Here is a 16,199-nt window from a genome sequence, read left to right as displayed (position 1 = left end):
GTCAAGCTGGCGACGCTACGACTGTAGCCTCTGCGGGAAGGTCCTGTATTTGTGTGCATCCATGCTCTTGAGTCTTGACGGCCATGCTCGTCTGACCTTTGCTCCTTGTTCGTTATCGCTCGGCTTGTAAGCACCGGGACGACGAGATGGTGGATCGGTGTTCGCGAATCGAGAGCAAGAGGTTGCTATGGGCTTCTCAGAGTGATTGGGGCTCTAAGCGAGCATTACCGTGGGCGTTTCGCGAAGGCTTGGACCTACAAGAAGGTCCTCTTGAACTGGCCATGGGTTCAAATGCTGGTAGAAGTTTCGCGCGACTTTGTGCTTTGGCTGCCGCGAGGAACGTGTGGGCGAACACACTCAAGCGCCGAGTCTGGAAGGACAAGGTGCAGGTAGCCCACCATGACGATGAGGGTGCAGAAGGTTGTAGATTGTTTGTGTATCCTTGCTCTTACAGCCCCAGCTCTTGATCGGGCAGGACCTGAGTTGTCGACAAATAGGCAGACGGCGCTGTACGATGGCGCGGTGTTGTGGGTGTTTTATGTACTTCCTGCTCTTGACGCGTTTCTTCTTGAGTCTTGTGTTCCAGGTCTGCGAGGTCGGGATGATAGGGATGGAGAGGAGGAAGGCGCACAGAAATCTGGAGGCGGAGGAGGCGAACGGAGAGGCGGTGGACTCAGGAGACGGCCGGATCATTGAGCTGATGCAGTCGATGCGCGGATGCTCAAGGATCATGGCGCAAGGCACCTTTCGACTCCAGGCGGGACTCGCGAGCTTGCAGGAACCTAGGGAGGGCCATGGCGCCGACGGAAGCGTATCGATGCGCAAGTGACGTTTGCTCGGACTCTGGGTTCTCTTGTGATGGGAATGGCTGTACTCTGGTCGTGTGTCAAGGGCGATGGTTCAGTGGCTTCGGAGACTGCGACGAGGACGACTTCGCGTCTGCCGGCTTTTGGCGCGACGGTTTCGGGCGGGCGAATTGTGCTGATAGCACGTAGCGATGGCCTTCTAACGTGACGCGTGCGACTGTCGCGGCGAATTATCACAGAAGATGTTGTGTGTTATTGCAGCGTGTTTGGTGACGATGTTGACGACCTGTGCGAAGTCTCGATGATTGTTATCGAAGTCTCGATGATTGTTATCGATAACAAAGCGGCGGCCGCGGCGTTTGGCTATGGAGCAGTCCTCCAAGCTTCGCGACATTTCTCCATGCTTTGGCCACGAAGAAGCCTACATACCACGACCCAAGATCGACTCATGAGCATGACAAACTGAAGTTGCTTTTCCGTCTTATCAAAATTACAGACAAACACCGGATCCCGTCGAGCAGAGTAGACCCTGGTACACCACCTTCCTCATTCCGCTAGCCTGTCTATACGAGCATGGGCTTACAGGTTTATCTCCGTCTTCATCTAGAATAATCTCCCATCGCAATGGCCAAAGACCGAAGAGTTGGAACAAGGAACAATGAAAGATGTCACAACGATGGTAGCATGAGAGTGCAGAAGATTGTTACCTTGCAGGACGTAGTCTCAAGGCCATAGTAGTGAAGGCGAAGCATTCCCCACTCGGTATGCGATAACGCTAGCAAGAAGTGGCGTACAGCCAAATGCTCGGCATGGTGATCAATCTTCAATGAGCAAGCACTGAACACAGCCCGCCCTCTAAACCTGGACTTCAAAAGAAATACAATCTTCGCAGCCTTGAGCGATTCGTTCCTCTGTTCATTGTGCCTCCGGAGCAATTGTCGAGCCGGATCCTGCAACATGTCGCAGAATCGGCTTACCTTCTCACTGCAGAAGCTCTCAATGTCGAGGGTGTCGCTAGTCACTCTCTTCCTGCTTTCCATCCTTCCAATCATTTCTGCCAACCCTCATGCCATCAGTGTGCAATTGTCTGCTGGAGCAGTATCTGTCGGAAATGGCACAACAGGAAGAGTCATGTTCATCCTTTCACCCAACGGGACAGATCCTCTTGACGACACTGATGATACCACGACACAAGATTTCTTCTTCGGTATGAACGTCAACAACCTTCACCACAACGACACGATCAAGCTTTCAGGTAGGACTCGAGACCATACCGACACAGGCGTTTTCGGCTGGCCGCTCGAGACGCTTAACGACATTCCAGTTGGCAACTACCGTGCTCAAGCATTCTTGAAGAGATATGACACTGCCACACGTAGCGATGGATCTGTAGTGAGACTCAAGTTTCCCTGTGGTGACGGAAGCCCCCCTGTATCTGGGGTTGGCGACTTGGCTTCTGACATAATCGATGTTCATATCTCGGGCAAGGCACAGACTATCAAGTTGCTCTGGAACAATACGGTACCATTCCTTGACTTTTCAGGTCATGAGGTTGGCGGCTGCGCCCAAGGCAACTATGAAGACACGCAGTATCTCAAACACATCAAGATACGAAGCAAGAAGCTTAGCGACTTTTGGGGTCGTGACATGTTCTTGGGTGCGAACGTTCTGCTCCCGCACGGCTACAATGCCCATGACAACGCCACTCGATACCCAGTCATATATTCACAGAATCATTGGGCAGAAGGCGATGGACCGGACTCCTACTCGACAAAGGCTAGCTTCAAGGAGGCATGGGACTCGGGTGTCATTCCCGCATCTGGCAACAAAACTAGTCGCGAGACTCCAAAGATGATCCTCATTGCATTCCGTCACGAAACACCTTATTACGATGACTCTTACGCTGTCAACACGGCGAATCTTGGTCCATATGGTGATGCGATAAATGAAGAGCTGATTCCGTATCTCGAAGCACGTTTCAACACGATACCAAAGCCGTATGCCCGCATTCAGGACGGTGGCTCGACCGGAGGATGGGAATCTGCCGCCAATTTGATCTTCCGACCTGACCTTTTCGGTGCTTGTTTCTCGTCTTATCCCGACTCTTTGGACTTCCACAAACATCAAGCTATACCTTTGTACAATAGTACAAACGCATACAAATATCCCAACGGAAGTGACATACCTTCGATTCGAGAGTTCGTCAATGGTACGCAGCAAGTCTTGGCCAGCACCGCCACGGAGAATCACTGGGAACTGACCTTCGGCACCTCTTCGCGCTCTTCTCTACAGTGGGATATCTGGAACGCCGTCTTTGGAGTACAAGGTCTCAATGGCTATCCTCTGGAGCCATGGAACAAAGTCACCGGAGAAATCTACCCCGAAGCTGTCAAATATTGGGAATCAATGGACCTGGCTCATCATATTGTCACCAACTGGAACAGCTCCTTGCGCTTGGGCGAAGTCTTGCGTGATCGTGTTCACATTTCCGTGGGAACATGGGACGACTACTTTTTGAACGAGGGCGTGGCTGAATTCAAGAGCCGAGTCGAGACGCTGGGTGGACAAGACTGGGCTACGATATCCATTCTTCCGGAAAAGACGCATGGTGGTTTCTACCGAGGTATGGAGGCCTGGGACTATCTTGAACTTGTCAAAAGATGGGTCGATGATCATGCCCCAGATGGAGCGACCCCACTCCATGCCAACCTGACTTTGGGAACGTCGCGCGGAAACACCTGGAACGAGGTCATCGGTCGCGGTGGTCACGAAGCTGCACTAGCTCGACAGTCTGATCCAGTCATCAAGGTGACTGGGGGTATCGTGGGTACAGTAGGTGGTTGGGATCCTGGTATGAAGCTTGTTGCACGCTGGGTCATCAACAACAAAACGAGTGAGAAGCACGGATGCACCTCATTCAACGTCACACAAGGCGATGTCGTCCGATACAGCCCTGGAAATGCCAAAACCGACAAGAAGGCAGAGCAGGTTCAGTTGTGGGTGACAGGACGTAAGATGGGGTATGTCGAGGAAACTAGAAAGAGTAATAGGTTAAGTATCTAAGCTGCAATCATAGAGCAATGTTGCGTCTGCGCCTGGTGGATCTTGTAGATTCGACCAAGAACGGCGAATGCGCTTAATCTCCAACCTGAATCAACCCCACTTTTCCATCCCTTTTCAAATAATTTCCTCAGTTTCCACAACAGCGGAGTGCTGTCACAGACTTCATTATCCTCAGGCTTTCCACGCAGCAGCCTCATGTTGGTGACTGATTGCATCAACCCACTCAAGGCACAATTTCTCCACCCCCGGTTCGCCCATAGGCAAAAGTTGAGTGCCAAAGATGCCGCAAAAGTTTCGAGTGTGATCAATGAACTGCCGAAGGCGTCAGTGAGTGGTCTCTCGCAAATGTTGAAGTACTGCTCACCCAATGCGTGTTCATCATGCCAAACCAGTCAGTACGCTCGACTGTCCCGTCCTTGGAAAGCTTTACTCTTCCTGCGAAGCTCCAATCGTAATCACCCTTGCCTTCGGTGAAAAGATGTACAAGACCACTTCGAGTCTTGATCTGTTCGTTCAGGGCACGTCTGCTTGATTCGCCAAGTTGAGGCTTGAACATCTCTGTAACGCTTTCTGGTTTTAGCAACCTTCCGTCGTTGGACAACAGCGATTGCAAGATGGTCAGCAAACTGTCCAGATTGGCGTGCCCGCTCTGTCCTCCGAAACACTCCGTAATGCCGTCGTTGATCGAGCCTTGCGTATCTGGTACTGCCATCCCTTGCTCATCGATCTTGACTGTTGACACAAGCCTGTGCTGCAGATCTTCAAGGCGAGCCATGGAAAAGAAGATGTCTGTGATGCCGAGTGGCTTGCAAATGTTTTCGTCGACATACGAATCGAGGTCAGATTCAGTCAACCTTTCGATGATCTTGCCCAGCCAGTCGAAGGAGCAGCCGTAATCGAAAGATTCGCCAGGCTCAGCAACTTGAGGGAGGCCGAAACGCTCGGCGACAGTCGCGCCTTGCAATGGTCTCTTGCCAATGCTGTCCAGGTAGTTCGACAGAAGAGGGTGGAAGTACGGAAGTCCAGCTGCGTGCGTGAGAAGGTCATTAAGTTTGATCGGCGAGTCGCGATCTTTAAGTACAGGGCTCCCGTGGTCGTCGATTTCAGCGATGACAGTCCGAGGTAACTTAGGAAGCAGGACGCCCACATTAGAATCAAGTCCAATTAAGCCACGTTCGACGAGCTAGAGTATGGCCACAGAAACGATGATCTTGCTACATGAGATAAGGGCAAAGATATTAGTGCTTTAGAGAGATTTAAGTCTAGGCTAGCAGATCAAAAGCTAAAGGTTCTACTATATCTATTCATCCCTAATATATATTAGTATACTCCTAGTCCACGATCGTTATGTTGTGTACTATCGCCTAAAATAGCTTATAGTACATAGCTAGAAAGTTTCTTATACGCTAATACTACCTTAACCTTGTTCTCGAGGGCCTACATAGTAATATGCTTAGAAGATTATTAATAGTTAGCTAGAAGATAGGAGGACTATTTAATATAGAGTTAAGTGTCTAGGAAACAGGAAAGAAGAATTTGAATTATAGACCTTAGAAACTAAATAGAGCTAATAGCTAGTAGGTAAAGATACTATTATATAGGTCTTTTAGTGTTTATAGTCGACGTTAATAGAGATAAGTATAAAGGCTAATAACTCCTTTAGATAGATAATTTTTGGCCAAAGGATATCTCTACGCTCTACTACTAAAATAGACATAGATATAATAGAAGAAGTAAGCTCTAGTATAGTAGTAAGTAGATATAGCCTATTATAATCTAATAGGTGCTAGAGTTAGGGGTTTAGATAGGGACTTAGTCTATAGAGTAAGCTTTTATAGCTACTTTAACTTTAAGGAACCGATTATATTTACTTCCCTAGAATAGGATACTAGATCTCTTAGTAAAGAAAAAGTAGTATATAGCTTCTTCATAATATAGACTATAATTTAATAAGGTAAAGTAGAGATTACTTAAATTTATAAGCTTAATAAAACCGCGTAGGATATTCTTCCTAGTTATCTTAATTCGTAATAAAGCACGCGATAGCGAATCTATAGAGAGATACGATATAGACAGATATTAAGCGTTCTAATGCAACGTTAATGGCCGTCTAAAGAAGATCATTACGATAGCTATTATAGTAAATTGTCCTAGTAAGGAGGAGAGATATTATTTACTACCTTAACGAACTATAAGCTAGAGTTAGGGTTTCTAAATAGAAGGCTTTAGCTAGATTAATGCGATAGGCGAGTACGTATAAGGGAATTAATATAAGAGATAGGAGATAAAAGTGCTTAGACATTAGACTTAGGGACTATCTATTCGCGTTATAGTAAGATAGGTCTTAGGTAGCTAGCTCTAAGGATATAGGCGTATAGGCTAAGGATAGTCTTATATAATTGTTATCTAGCTACTATAAAAGTAAAAATAGCCTACTCTTTCTTATTATTCTATAAATACTTAAGTAAGTAAAGTAATATAGCCGCGTAAGGCGCGATTAGTCTATAGGCTAGCTTATAGAGATGTCTCTAAGTAACATAAAACATTAGACTCTTCTCTTCTCTAGTATTAGCTTAAAAAAAACGAAACTTAGAGTTAATAGCTAGAGCATCCTATTACTTACTATTAAAAGTAATAGTTAGGTTAATAGGCGAAAGTAGTAAAGGGATTAACCTTCTAGAAAGTTACATTTCGTTATACGTCCTAGATAAAGGTTTATTCTTTAGAGATGTAGGAAGGTTATATATATTACTCCTTCTTTCTTAAAGCTAATATTAGAACTATTTTACTACACTATAATTATATAGCGCGCCTATTTTAATGCTAGATTATTATATAAGTCCTTCTTTATGCCTTAGTAGGAAGGTTAACTATACCTATAAAACAGCGAACTTCTTAAATCCTCTAATTTTCTAATTCTCTAATCCTTAAATCCTTAGCTAAATGCTAGCTTTAGCCTCTTAGTAGATCCCTTATAGAGAATTAGAAAGGTCTATTTATTTACTTTCTTTATTATTATTTTAATATATTATCGTCGTCATTATTACTACTCTACCTTCTACTTATACCCTCTATATTACTATTACTAATACGCCTACTATTAACGCCCCTACTACTATATTATTACCCTTACTATTACTATGCCTTATAGTAAGGCTATCGACCTTACTAGCTTTAAGGATAATATTATACGCTAGATACGTAATAGAATAGATTAAAAGCGTATAGTTAAGATACCCTATCTATAATATAATGTCTATATTAGCGAGTAAACTCTACGTAAGTAGCTCGTATAGTAAAACATTAAAGTAAATACTAAATTAACTAATATAGAGGCTACTAAGGTTTAGATCTAGGAGCTCTACTAGAAGTTTAACTTTACTAACAAGTTTATAGCATCTACGCTTAATAACGATAGCTTTAGTCCTATTATAGAGCGTAAGGTTATAGAACTCTAGAAGGAACTTAGTCTACTACGACGAATAGACGTTTAAGAAGGGAAGGTAGATAGAATAGAAGTTACTATAAAGGAGGCTCTTACTACTAAGTATTAATAAGGGCATATATATAACTATAGTATAGGAAAGTTATATACGTATATATAGCAAAAGTATTACTTTATTAGTTAGTAAGTTCTTCTATTAAAATCCTACATTTTTGTCCCTTAGTAGCTCCTTAGTAAGAATTATAAACTAATACATTCTATAATATAGTAACTGCCTCTATTCTATTATACGTACTCTTAATCTTAAAGGCTATAGCGAAGGCTACTCTTAGCGTTAGAAGAAGACTAGATACTACTATAGTAAGGTTACGTTCCCTAGGCTAAATTATACGTAGTCTATAGATGCGTACTATAAGCTTAAGCTATAGGGTATATAGATCTATGCTGCTATTAACTCCTTCTCTTACTACGTTATATAGTTCTATATTAGCATCTTAGTACGCTCTATAGTCTCTATCCTTACTTAATATATCTATACCGTCTATAGTACTAGCTTCTAACCTATATTTGTTTAATCTAACTATAGCGTAGAGACTATAATAGTAGCATAAGTATACTACGAGATACAATAGTTTAGATTAATAGAGCCTATTCCCTTTAAGGACTATTTTAAATATAGTACTAGTAAGTAGAACTAGCGTATTAAGTTCTAGTAGTATTAGCTAGTTACTAGTAACCTTAGTGCGTAGAGAGCTTAGTTTAAGACCCTTAGCGTACTTAGCCTCTATAATAGTCTCTACTTGTTTAATAGAATCGCCTTCCCTACTATCTATGTACTAATTATACGCTCTATTAGTAATAGCTTTATAGAGGTCTAGAATAGCTACTCTATTTATAAGTAGCTAGTACGCCCTTACACTATTACTAGAGCTCTAGAAGTAATGTTTTATTAGCTAAAGTAGTTTAGTAGAGAGGACTATATAATTCTAGTTAAGCTAGAGTCTCTAGAGGCGTATAGCAACTATGTAGCTAACTTCGATAAAGAGGAATACCTTCTAGCGCATATTATTAAGTAGTGCTACATTAAGCTAGTATAGTAGTTCCCTAGTATAGATAGCTTTATCTATATAAAGGAGGTAGATTAGATTATTAAGGTTAATAGCTAGTAATGCTACCTCTATTACTAAGCCTATATATACCTTAGAACTACTATGTTTAACTACCTCTATACTAGTAATACTATACTAGTTCTATATAAGTCTACTAAGCTACTTAGTGCTACTAACTAGTAGTTAAATTAAGAGCTAGATATATTCTTTAATAGGGGAGGTAACGTACTTCTAGATAATATTAACTAAGCTAATAATAATCTACTTATTAAAGGCACTATAGTAATGTACTAACTAGGGGGTCCCTTAGTAGATATTATAGATAATGCTAAGATTCCTATACTATAAGTTAATTATATTTTGAATTTTCGTATCTAGTAGGTCCCTAATCTTCTATAAAGTTATAGATTAGGGCTTAATCCATTTAATTTTAGGTAGGGGGGGAAATTTTGGGGGGGTCTAATCCATTTAATTTTAGGGGGTCTAATCTATATTAATTAGGTTAATAAATATTTAAAGTAGAAGTAGAGTATTTATAATTGCTATACTATAAAAAGAATAGCTTATTTAGATTTCTTATATCTTGTTTAATTATAGTTATACGTAGGAGGAAGTATTTAAAGTATTCGTAGTAATAGTTATAAGTTATTAGAGGTAAAGGGTTAGGTTTAGGATTTAAAATCTAGGGAAAGATTTAAGGTTTAGTTTTATTCGTTCTCTTATTAGCTTATATATTTAGTAGGGATCCTTAGTAAAGAACATTAAAACTATGCGATATATACGTAGAGGCTATTATAATATATAAGTAAAGAGTATTATAATATATAAGTAAAGAGCATTATAATATATAAGTAAAGAGCATTATAATACTTAAGTAAAGAGCGCTATAATATATAAGTAAAGAGCATTACGACATACTTCTATATGCTTATACTACACACCTTCTACTTTATATAGTAACATAGTTGCTAAACATAATAACTAAGCTAGCAAAATTAGAGATGCTAGAGGCGTAGGGCGTGCTTAGTAAACGAAAGAGAATAATGCGCTAAAGTAAATAACTAAGCTATAATAGTAATAGTAATAGTAAGTTATATAAATTCTATAAAGTAAAGAGTATTATAATATATAAGTAAAGGGCATTATAATATACTATATACCTTCTACTTTATATAGCAATATAGTTACTAAACATAATAACTAAGCTAGCAAAATTAGAGATGCTAGAGGCGTAGGGCGTACTTAGTAAACAAAAGAGAATAATGCGCTAAAGTAAACGACTAAGCTACAATAGTAATAGCGATAGTAAGTTACATAAATTCTATAAAGTAAAGGGCATTATAATATATAAGTAAAGGGCATTATAATACATAAGTAAAGGGCATTACAATATATAAGTAAAGGGCATTACGATATATAAGTAAAGGGGCATTATAGAGTAGAAGGGTGTTTACTTTTAAACGTAATCTAATTAGCTAATATAAAGACGCCTAAGATCTATATTACTACTAGGGTTATATCTAATAATAACTATAATTAGTATTCTTTCTTACTTATCTAGCATATTATGCCTTTTGTATCTTCTTACTTAGTATAATACGCGCATAAATTTACCTAGGTAGTTTTTAAGTGAATTTACCTAGGTAGTTTTTAAGTAAATTTACCTAGGTAGTTTTTAAGTAAAGGGCGTTATAATATAGAAGTAAAGGGCATTATAATATAGAAGTAAAGGGCATTACAATATAGAAGTAAAGGGCGTTATAATATAGAAGTAAAGGGCATTATAGCGTAGAAGTAAAGGAAGAGTTTTATAGTATAGAAGTTAAAGGGTATTATAGAGTAGAAGTAAAGGGCGTTATAGAGTAGAAGTAAAGGGCATTATAATACGTAAGTAAAGGGTAATAGAGAGTAGAATAGTACTCATAGTAGATTATAATCTTATTAGCTAATATAAAAATGCCCTAAGCTTTATATTACTACTAGGGTCATCTACCTAATAATAGCTATAACTAGCATTTTCTTTTACTTAACTAGTATATTATACCTTTTACACCTTTTTACTTAGCGTAATATATGCATAAATTTACCTAGGTAGTTTTACGTCTATATGTAACTCCTATACCCCTTTAAGGATATACTTATTTAAAATGTAAATTATTTAGATTTATTTCTACTAAGAAATTAAATAAGTGCCTCGACTTTAAAACCCTACCTTAAGACTACTATATAGGTAATACACTAAAACTACTTAGGACGTTCGCTATAGGAAGAAAGGCGAAGCTTATATACCTTATACCTAAAGAGCTCGAGGCTTATAAAGAGGCAATAAAATAGAAAGCAAAGGATAGAAGACGTGCGTAAGCTATAAACATATTACCTACCCCTATCGCGTTATCTAGTAGTATAGTAGTAGTAGCTTTAGTAGTAGCACCTAGAAGATTAACATTATCTACCTTATTAGGCCTAGTATAGATACTAATATTAGCTAAAATATAACCTTTAGACACTCGACTATATACTTAATAGGCTACTATAAGGTAGAGAAATATAGCCTCTACTAGCCCTTTAAAGTAGACTTAGAATTAAAGAAGTTAGAATAGCTAGTCGTATAGCTCTATAGCCTTTACCTATAACTTATAGTCCTAGAACACTACATTAACTAGTCCCTTAGATTTATAGCCTAAGAACCTATCTTATTATAGATCCTCCTACCTACTAGGTAGTACTATACCTATCTTATAAACCCTTAACATTATAGAGTAGCTTAATAACCTAATGATACTCGAAGAGAATAAGGACATTATATAAGGCATAATTAACGTTGTACTCCTATATGAAACCTTTAGCCTATTACCTACTAGGGCCCTATAGGTAGTAGCTATAGTATCTGTTTTATCTAACATTAAGGCCCTACCTAATGCTAAGGATGCTAGTATATAGACCGAAACTAGGCAATAGCTTAAGCTTAAGAGCTCCCTTGCTCGCTCTTCCCTAGTAGAAACGGAGTTTGCTAAAACTACTACTAAATCCTTAACTACGTATAACCTCCTAAGTTTAGCTAATACTATAACTATAGTAGCATACCCTATATTAAGCTTATCGACTACAGCTAATTATACATTATTAATACCTTAATATAATATAGAATAGTATAGCTATACTATAGGGACCCTACTAGCTACCGACGTACTAACTACTACTATGGCTACCTAAGTCTACCTTTCTCTAGTTTATGTAGCTAGTAAAGTAGTCTATACTCGATAACATACTAATTTACTATATCTATATATAGTAGTAATCTCTATTAAGTAGTATATATTATTATCTCTAACTAATGTTACTTTAATACTACCCTATTAACTACTAAGTAATAAAGTAGATTCCGTTTATACTATACTATTATAGTTAACATAACTAATACAACTTTATGCAACCTATATTAAAAACAAGGTTTTAGATAGTAGCTTAGTAATAGTAATAGACCTATCTATAGTTTAGCTACTACCTTAAATAGAGGATCATTAGTATATAGCTAGGTCTATTATAGGGTCCTAAGTTACTATAGATTGCCCTCCTTCTTCTCTACTTAGGGAAGAGGAGTTTAGTAACCTTAACGACACTATTAAAATTAAAGAGGAAGATATATTAATAGTTAGTATATGCGCTCTACTAAGTACATTACTACTACTACTACTACTATAGTAGATGGCCCTAATACACGATTACTTTAAACAATTCTCTAAGCTAACCCTACGATCTCTAGCGAACTCCTTATATTTATTGCTAACGTATAGGGGCTTAGCACGTTTATTGCAATCCTCGTAGTTAACACGTACTTTAGATTAGTAGCTACTAAACCCCTCCTATTTACCTTAAGCGTATAGGGAATTAGTTAGTTCATTATAATCATTATAGGTATAGTCTAGTACACCTACGCGTAGATTCTATCTCCTAAACCCCTAGCTATAGTCATTACCTATATATTAATACCTAGCTAGTTCGTTATAAGCTTCGTAGCTATAGCGTTATATAAGTGCATATAGCTTCTACCTTCTAAGCTCCTCGTAGTTATCCCTAGTATATAGATAGCTAGATAATCTAGCATAAGCTTCGCATACACTAGCATAGCAACGTAATACTACTTAGCTTGTCTACTAGTCTACTAACAATACTCGTAGAATTCCTTCTACTAGCTCTGCCCTATCTAAAAGTAATCGCCCCCTATTAACTACTTTAAGTAACGTATTACTAATAAGACGTCTATAACCTATAATAAGTAGCTCTACTACATATAGTACAAATAGGGAAAGATATAGGACTATACTACCTTCTCCTATAATTCCTAGCGTTAAGTCGCTTACTATAGGGTTAGCAGCGCTCTAAATAGAAGGAAATCCGCTATAGAACTTACTATTAATCCTAGGTTGTAATTAAGAAAATACTACTAACTCTCTCCCCTCCCTAGGGTCTCTATTTAGTTAATACCTATAGTCTAAGGGGTCGTAATAGGTATTAACTAATAATGATAGGCTACCCCTTCTTTTATTAGGATCTAAACCCCTACCTAAACACCTCCTCCTAAGGCAAACTATAAATAATAACTAGGCATAGGACTAATATACTATAATCCTAATAGATCCTAGTAAGTAATCTAGTATATAAACTTACCTAGGTAACATCTTCTCTATATAAAACGCCCTAGGTAATTTTCTATTTACCTTTTAGACATTTCTATAAAGTCGATTAGTCTTACCTAGGTAATTTTATAACTAAAAGCTAGCCGCTTATATTAACTATAGACCTACACTACGCCTAAGTATTATACTAGTCGTATACCCTAATCCTTATACTAATATCTATCTACCTTAATCCTTCTATCTATTCTACTACTACCTATTCTCCTACTATTAACACTATACCTAAAGAAGATAATAGCTATCTACTAAGCGAGGAATTACGCTAAGAAGAGGAGGTTACTAAATTAGAACTCGCTAAAAGAGAAGGAGACAATTTAGAGGACATATATACTTATATGCGTAATACTATGCTCTTATATGCGTTTAGTTATATATGTACTTATAATAACTACTACTATAGTAGTTCTTCTATAGAGGCTAACTCTAGCATAGAGGATGCTTCCTTATCGTCTCTAAACATGCCTAATTAACGTACTAATTTAGACGTGAAAACCTATATAGACATATTAAGCCTTATTAGCGAATAGCGCGTAGTAGTAACACCCTACATGCAAAGTAGCACTAACCCTATATCTAGTCCCCCTCTACTACTATCTAACCCTAAGATGCTCTCCTATAGCATATTCCCCTATAGCCTTCCTATAGTAGACTAGAGTAGACTTCTTTTCTACAAGGATGTTACTCTCGATTTTAAAGCTAAGGAAAAGAAAATGCTCTATTACTTAAGTAACTAGTACTCGTATAGTAAACGCGTACGCGTATTATGCACCTAGGACGTTAATAGCTTTATAGCTCGAATTACTACGCTAGACGCACATAGTAATAGTTTTAACCTATAATACGTCTTACTATACACCTTAACTATCTAGTAGAACTAAAGGACTAAATTTGCATCCTAAGAACTACATACTCTATACTAGATTAAGCTTAGTTAAGGCACTCTCTCTAAAGGATTTGTATATTACGTCTTCTTCTCCTACCTCCCTATTAGTAGTATAAAGGAGGTCTATCTAACTAATAAGCAATAAGCAACTTAGATTAATAACATAATTCTACCTACCCTTAAGTTGATTTATACGCTAGACATATTATAACATTATCTCTATAGCTTTTAAGACGCACTACTAAAGAGTTGAGTTAAGACTAAAGTAAGTAGAGTAGTTAAAGCACTTAGTAGTATTAGTGTTAGATATTCTATCCTAAAACCCTACCTTATACTACTATAGAACGTAATCCTCTACCTATGTAACCGTATAGTAGAGTTTAAGGATCCTATTCTTTTATTAGTCTAGTACGACTTAAAGCTAAATACTAAGCGTAAGAACATAGAGATAACTTAGAACGACTTCCTTAAGATTCTTAAAAAGATGTTTAACTTTAATAATACGAACTTTCTACTAGAGGACTACTAGCTTAACCTTAGGCTTAAAGATATACTAATCTTTTATTAGGGTATAACTCTTATCCTAAAAAGTAAGTGTCTTAATTACTAGGCTAAACATTTTAAGTCTCCTTTAACTAGAAGCGCTCTTACAAAAATTAAGAAATACCTATAGGCGTTAACTAACAACTATGCGTTAATAAGTATTAAAACTCTTAAGACTAATCCTCTACGTTATAACGCTAGCCTTAGATATATTAAGTTATATAGTCTATATAAGGATGTTTTTTAGACACTACTTAAAGGCTATACACTTTTTAGAAATAAGGGACTTAATGCTCTCACTTTTCTATAGACCCTAATTAAACGCTTCTATTAGGGAGACTAAAAGCGTAATACTAGTAATACTAGAAAAAGGGCTAAGCTTATAAAGTTATACGAGTAGTGTAAATAGAGGGCTAATAAAGCACTTTAGGTAACCTCTAAGACTAACTTTAGAGTTCGTTAGGAAATGCGTATAACTATAATAGCATTTTACACTCTAACTCTACTAGAAAGTGTATTACGTCCCTTAAACCATATGTTAGTAAAGTACTAGCTATACTACTTCCTTAGTATAGTAAGCGTTAACGAATTCTATAGGATGTTAATTAACTAGTAGCTACTTCTTATAGAAACACTTACACTTAGTGCCTAACTGCCAAGTATAAAACTACTCCCTATAATGACTAGTATAGAGCAATTATAGAACGGCATACTTCTTATATTTATCCTTAGCATCTTACGCTACATTATAGTAAGTAATAATCCTAACGCGTTTCCTATACTATAGAAAGACTACGTTTAGCGTAGAGTTACTCGTAACTATTCTATATCCTAAGATATAGATAACTTAAGTATAGAGGATAACGAGGATAATAAGGACGACTAAGACGCCCCTATAGAGAGATAGCAAATTATTAGAGAAGGCCTTAATATCTAGTAGAGTATTAAAGCTAATAACTTCCTATCGTTTCTAAGGTAGCGCCTTATTTTAGATATACCTATACTACGCCTTACGTAAGAAGCTATTAACATACTATACATGCCTTAGAACGGCCTTTAATTAGGCTTCAAAACATTAAAGAACGTACTCCCTAGGATTATCGCTAGTAAGGACCTTAATAGACGCTTTAGGATAAGCATACGTTCTATAAATTTCTAGGTAGATAATATAGCGTAGCTCTATAAACTACGCCTTACCCTATACGCTAGGCAAGAAGTCATCTAGGCTATGTATATTACGTATATACTAGATATATAGTAGGAGCAACTCTATAAGGAACTTATAGCACTTAGCTAGCTAATTGCTCGTAATAATTATAAGTAGCCCTTTACTAGCATTCTTACTTATAAATAAGCTAATAGGTTTATAGGCTTAACTACTTCGATAGTAAATAGAATACTTAGGTAGGCCTTGCCGCTTATTAGGGGTCCCCTACACGACGACGAAACTAGTAACAACATCCTCATCCGAAACTAGGAAAGAATTAATTAGGCATATATCTAACCTAAGGGAAACCGCTAAGGTAGCTAAGGGCATTTTAATAACTATAATTAAGCGTTATAGCGCGACAAGATTAGCCCTCTATTCGTATAGGACGACACTACGAAGACTCGTAGCTAGGATTAAGTAGCGTATTAAGTATAGGCTATCCG

The 16,199-nt window shown here is 37.9% G+C and overlaps 4 protein-coding genes across 4 annotated transcripts; 3 read left to right on the top strand and 1 right to left on the bottom strand.

Moving 5' to 3' along the window:
* Positions 1-399: 399 nt before the first annotated feature.
* Positions 400-829, top strand: M438DRAFT_360382 (uncharacterized protein; the record flags this gene model as incomplete). The annotated part of the gene is made up of 2 exons (XM_029907430.1): positions 400-540; positions 587-829. 2 exons carry the CDS (start codon positions 400-402, stop codon positions 827-829), a joined length of 384 nt encoding a protein of 127 aa, XP_029754752.1.
* Positions 830-1,805: 976 nt separating this feature from the next.
* M438DRAFT_329617 (uncharacterized protein) lies at positions 1,806-3,869 on the top strand (the record flags this gene model as incomplete). The annotated part of the gene is made up of 1 exon (XM_029903259.1): positions 1,806-3,869. One exon carries the CDS (start codon positions 1,806-1,808, stop codon positions 3,867-3,869), a length of 2,064 nt encoding a protein of 687 aa, XP_029754751.1.
* A 171-nt stretch (positions 3,870-4,040) lies between these two features.
* M438DRAFT_389686 (beta-lactamase/transpeptidase-like protein) lies at positions 4,041-5,052 on the bottom strand (the record flags this gene model as incomplete). Its single annotated transcript, XM_029909038.1, has 2 exons — positions 4,041-4,181; positions 4,234-5,052. Coding segments are annotated over 2 exons (960 nt in total), but the record flags the coding sequence as incomplete, so codon positions are not given.
* Positions 5,053-7,121: 2,069 nt separating this feature from the next.
* Positions 7,122-8,390, top strand: M438DRAFT_360380 (uncharacterized protein; the record flags this gene model as incomplete). Its single annotated transcript, XM_029907429.1, has 9 exons — positions 7,122-7,148; positions 7,356-7,372; positions 7,475-7,497; positions 7,583-7,674; positions 7,717-7,743; positions 7,794-7,811; positions 7,947-7,998; positions 8,217-8,219; positions 8,305-8,390. 9 exons carry the CDS (start codon positions 7,122-7,124, stop codon positions 8,388-8,390), a joined length of 345 nt encoding a protein of 114 aa, XP_029754749.1.
* Between the last annotated feature and the right edge of the window lie 7,809 nt (positions 8,391-16,199).

This window comes from Aureobasidium pullulans (assembly GCF_000721785.1).
Source record: "Aureobasidium pullulans EXF-150 unplaced genomic scaffold scaffold_46, whole genome shotgun sequence".
Classification (NCBI taxonomy): Eukaryota; Fungi; Ascomycota; class Dothideomycetes; order Dothideales; family Saccotheciaceae; genus Aureobasidium; species Aureobasidium pullulans.
This window is presented reverse-complemented; position numbering and strand designations above follow the sequence as displayed.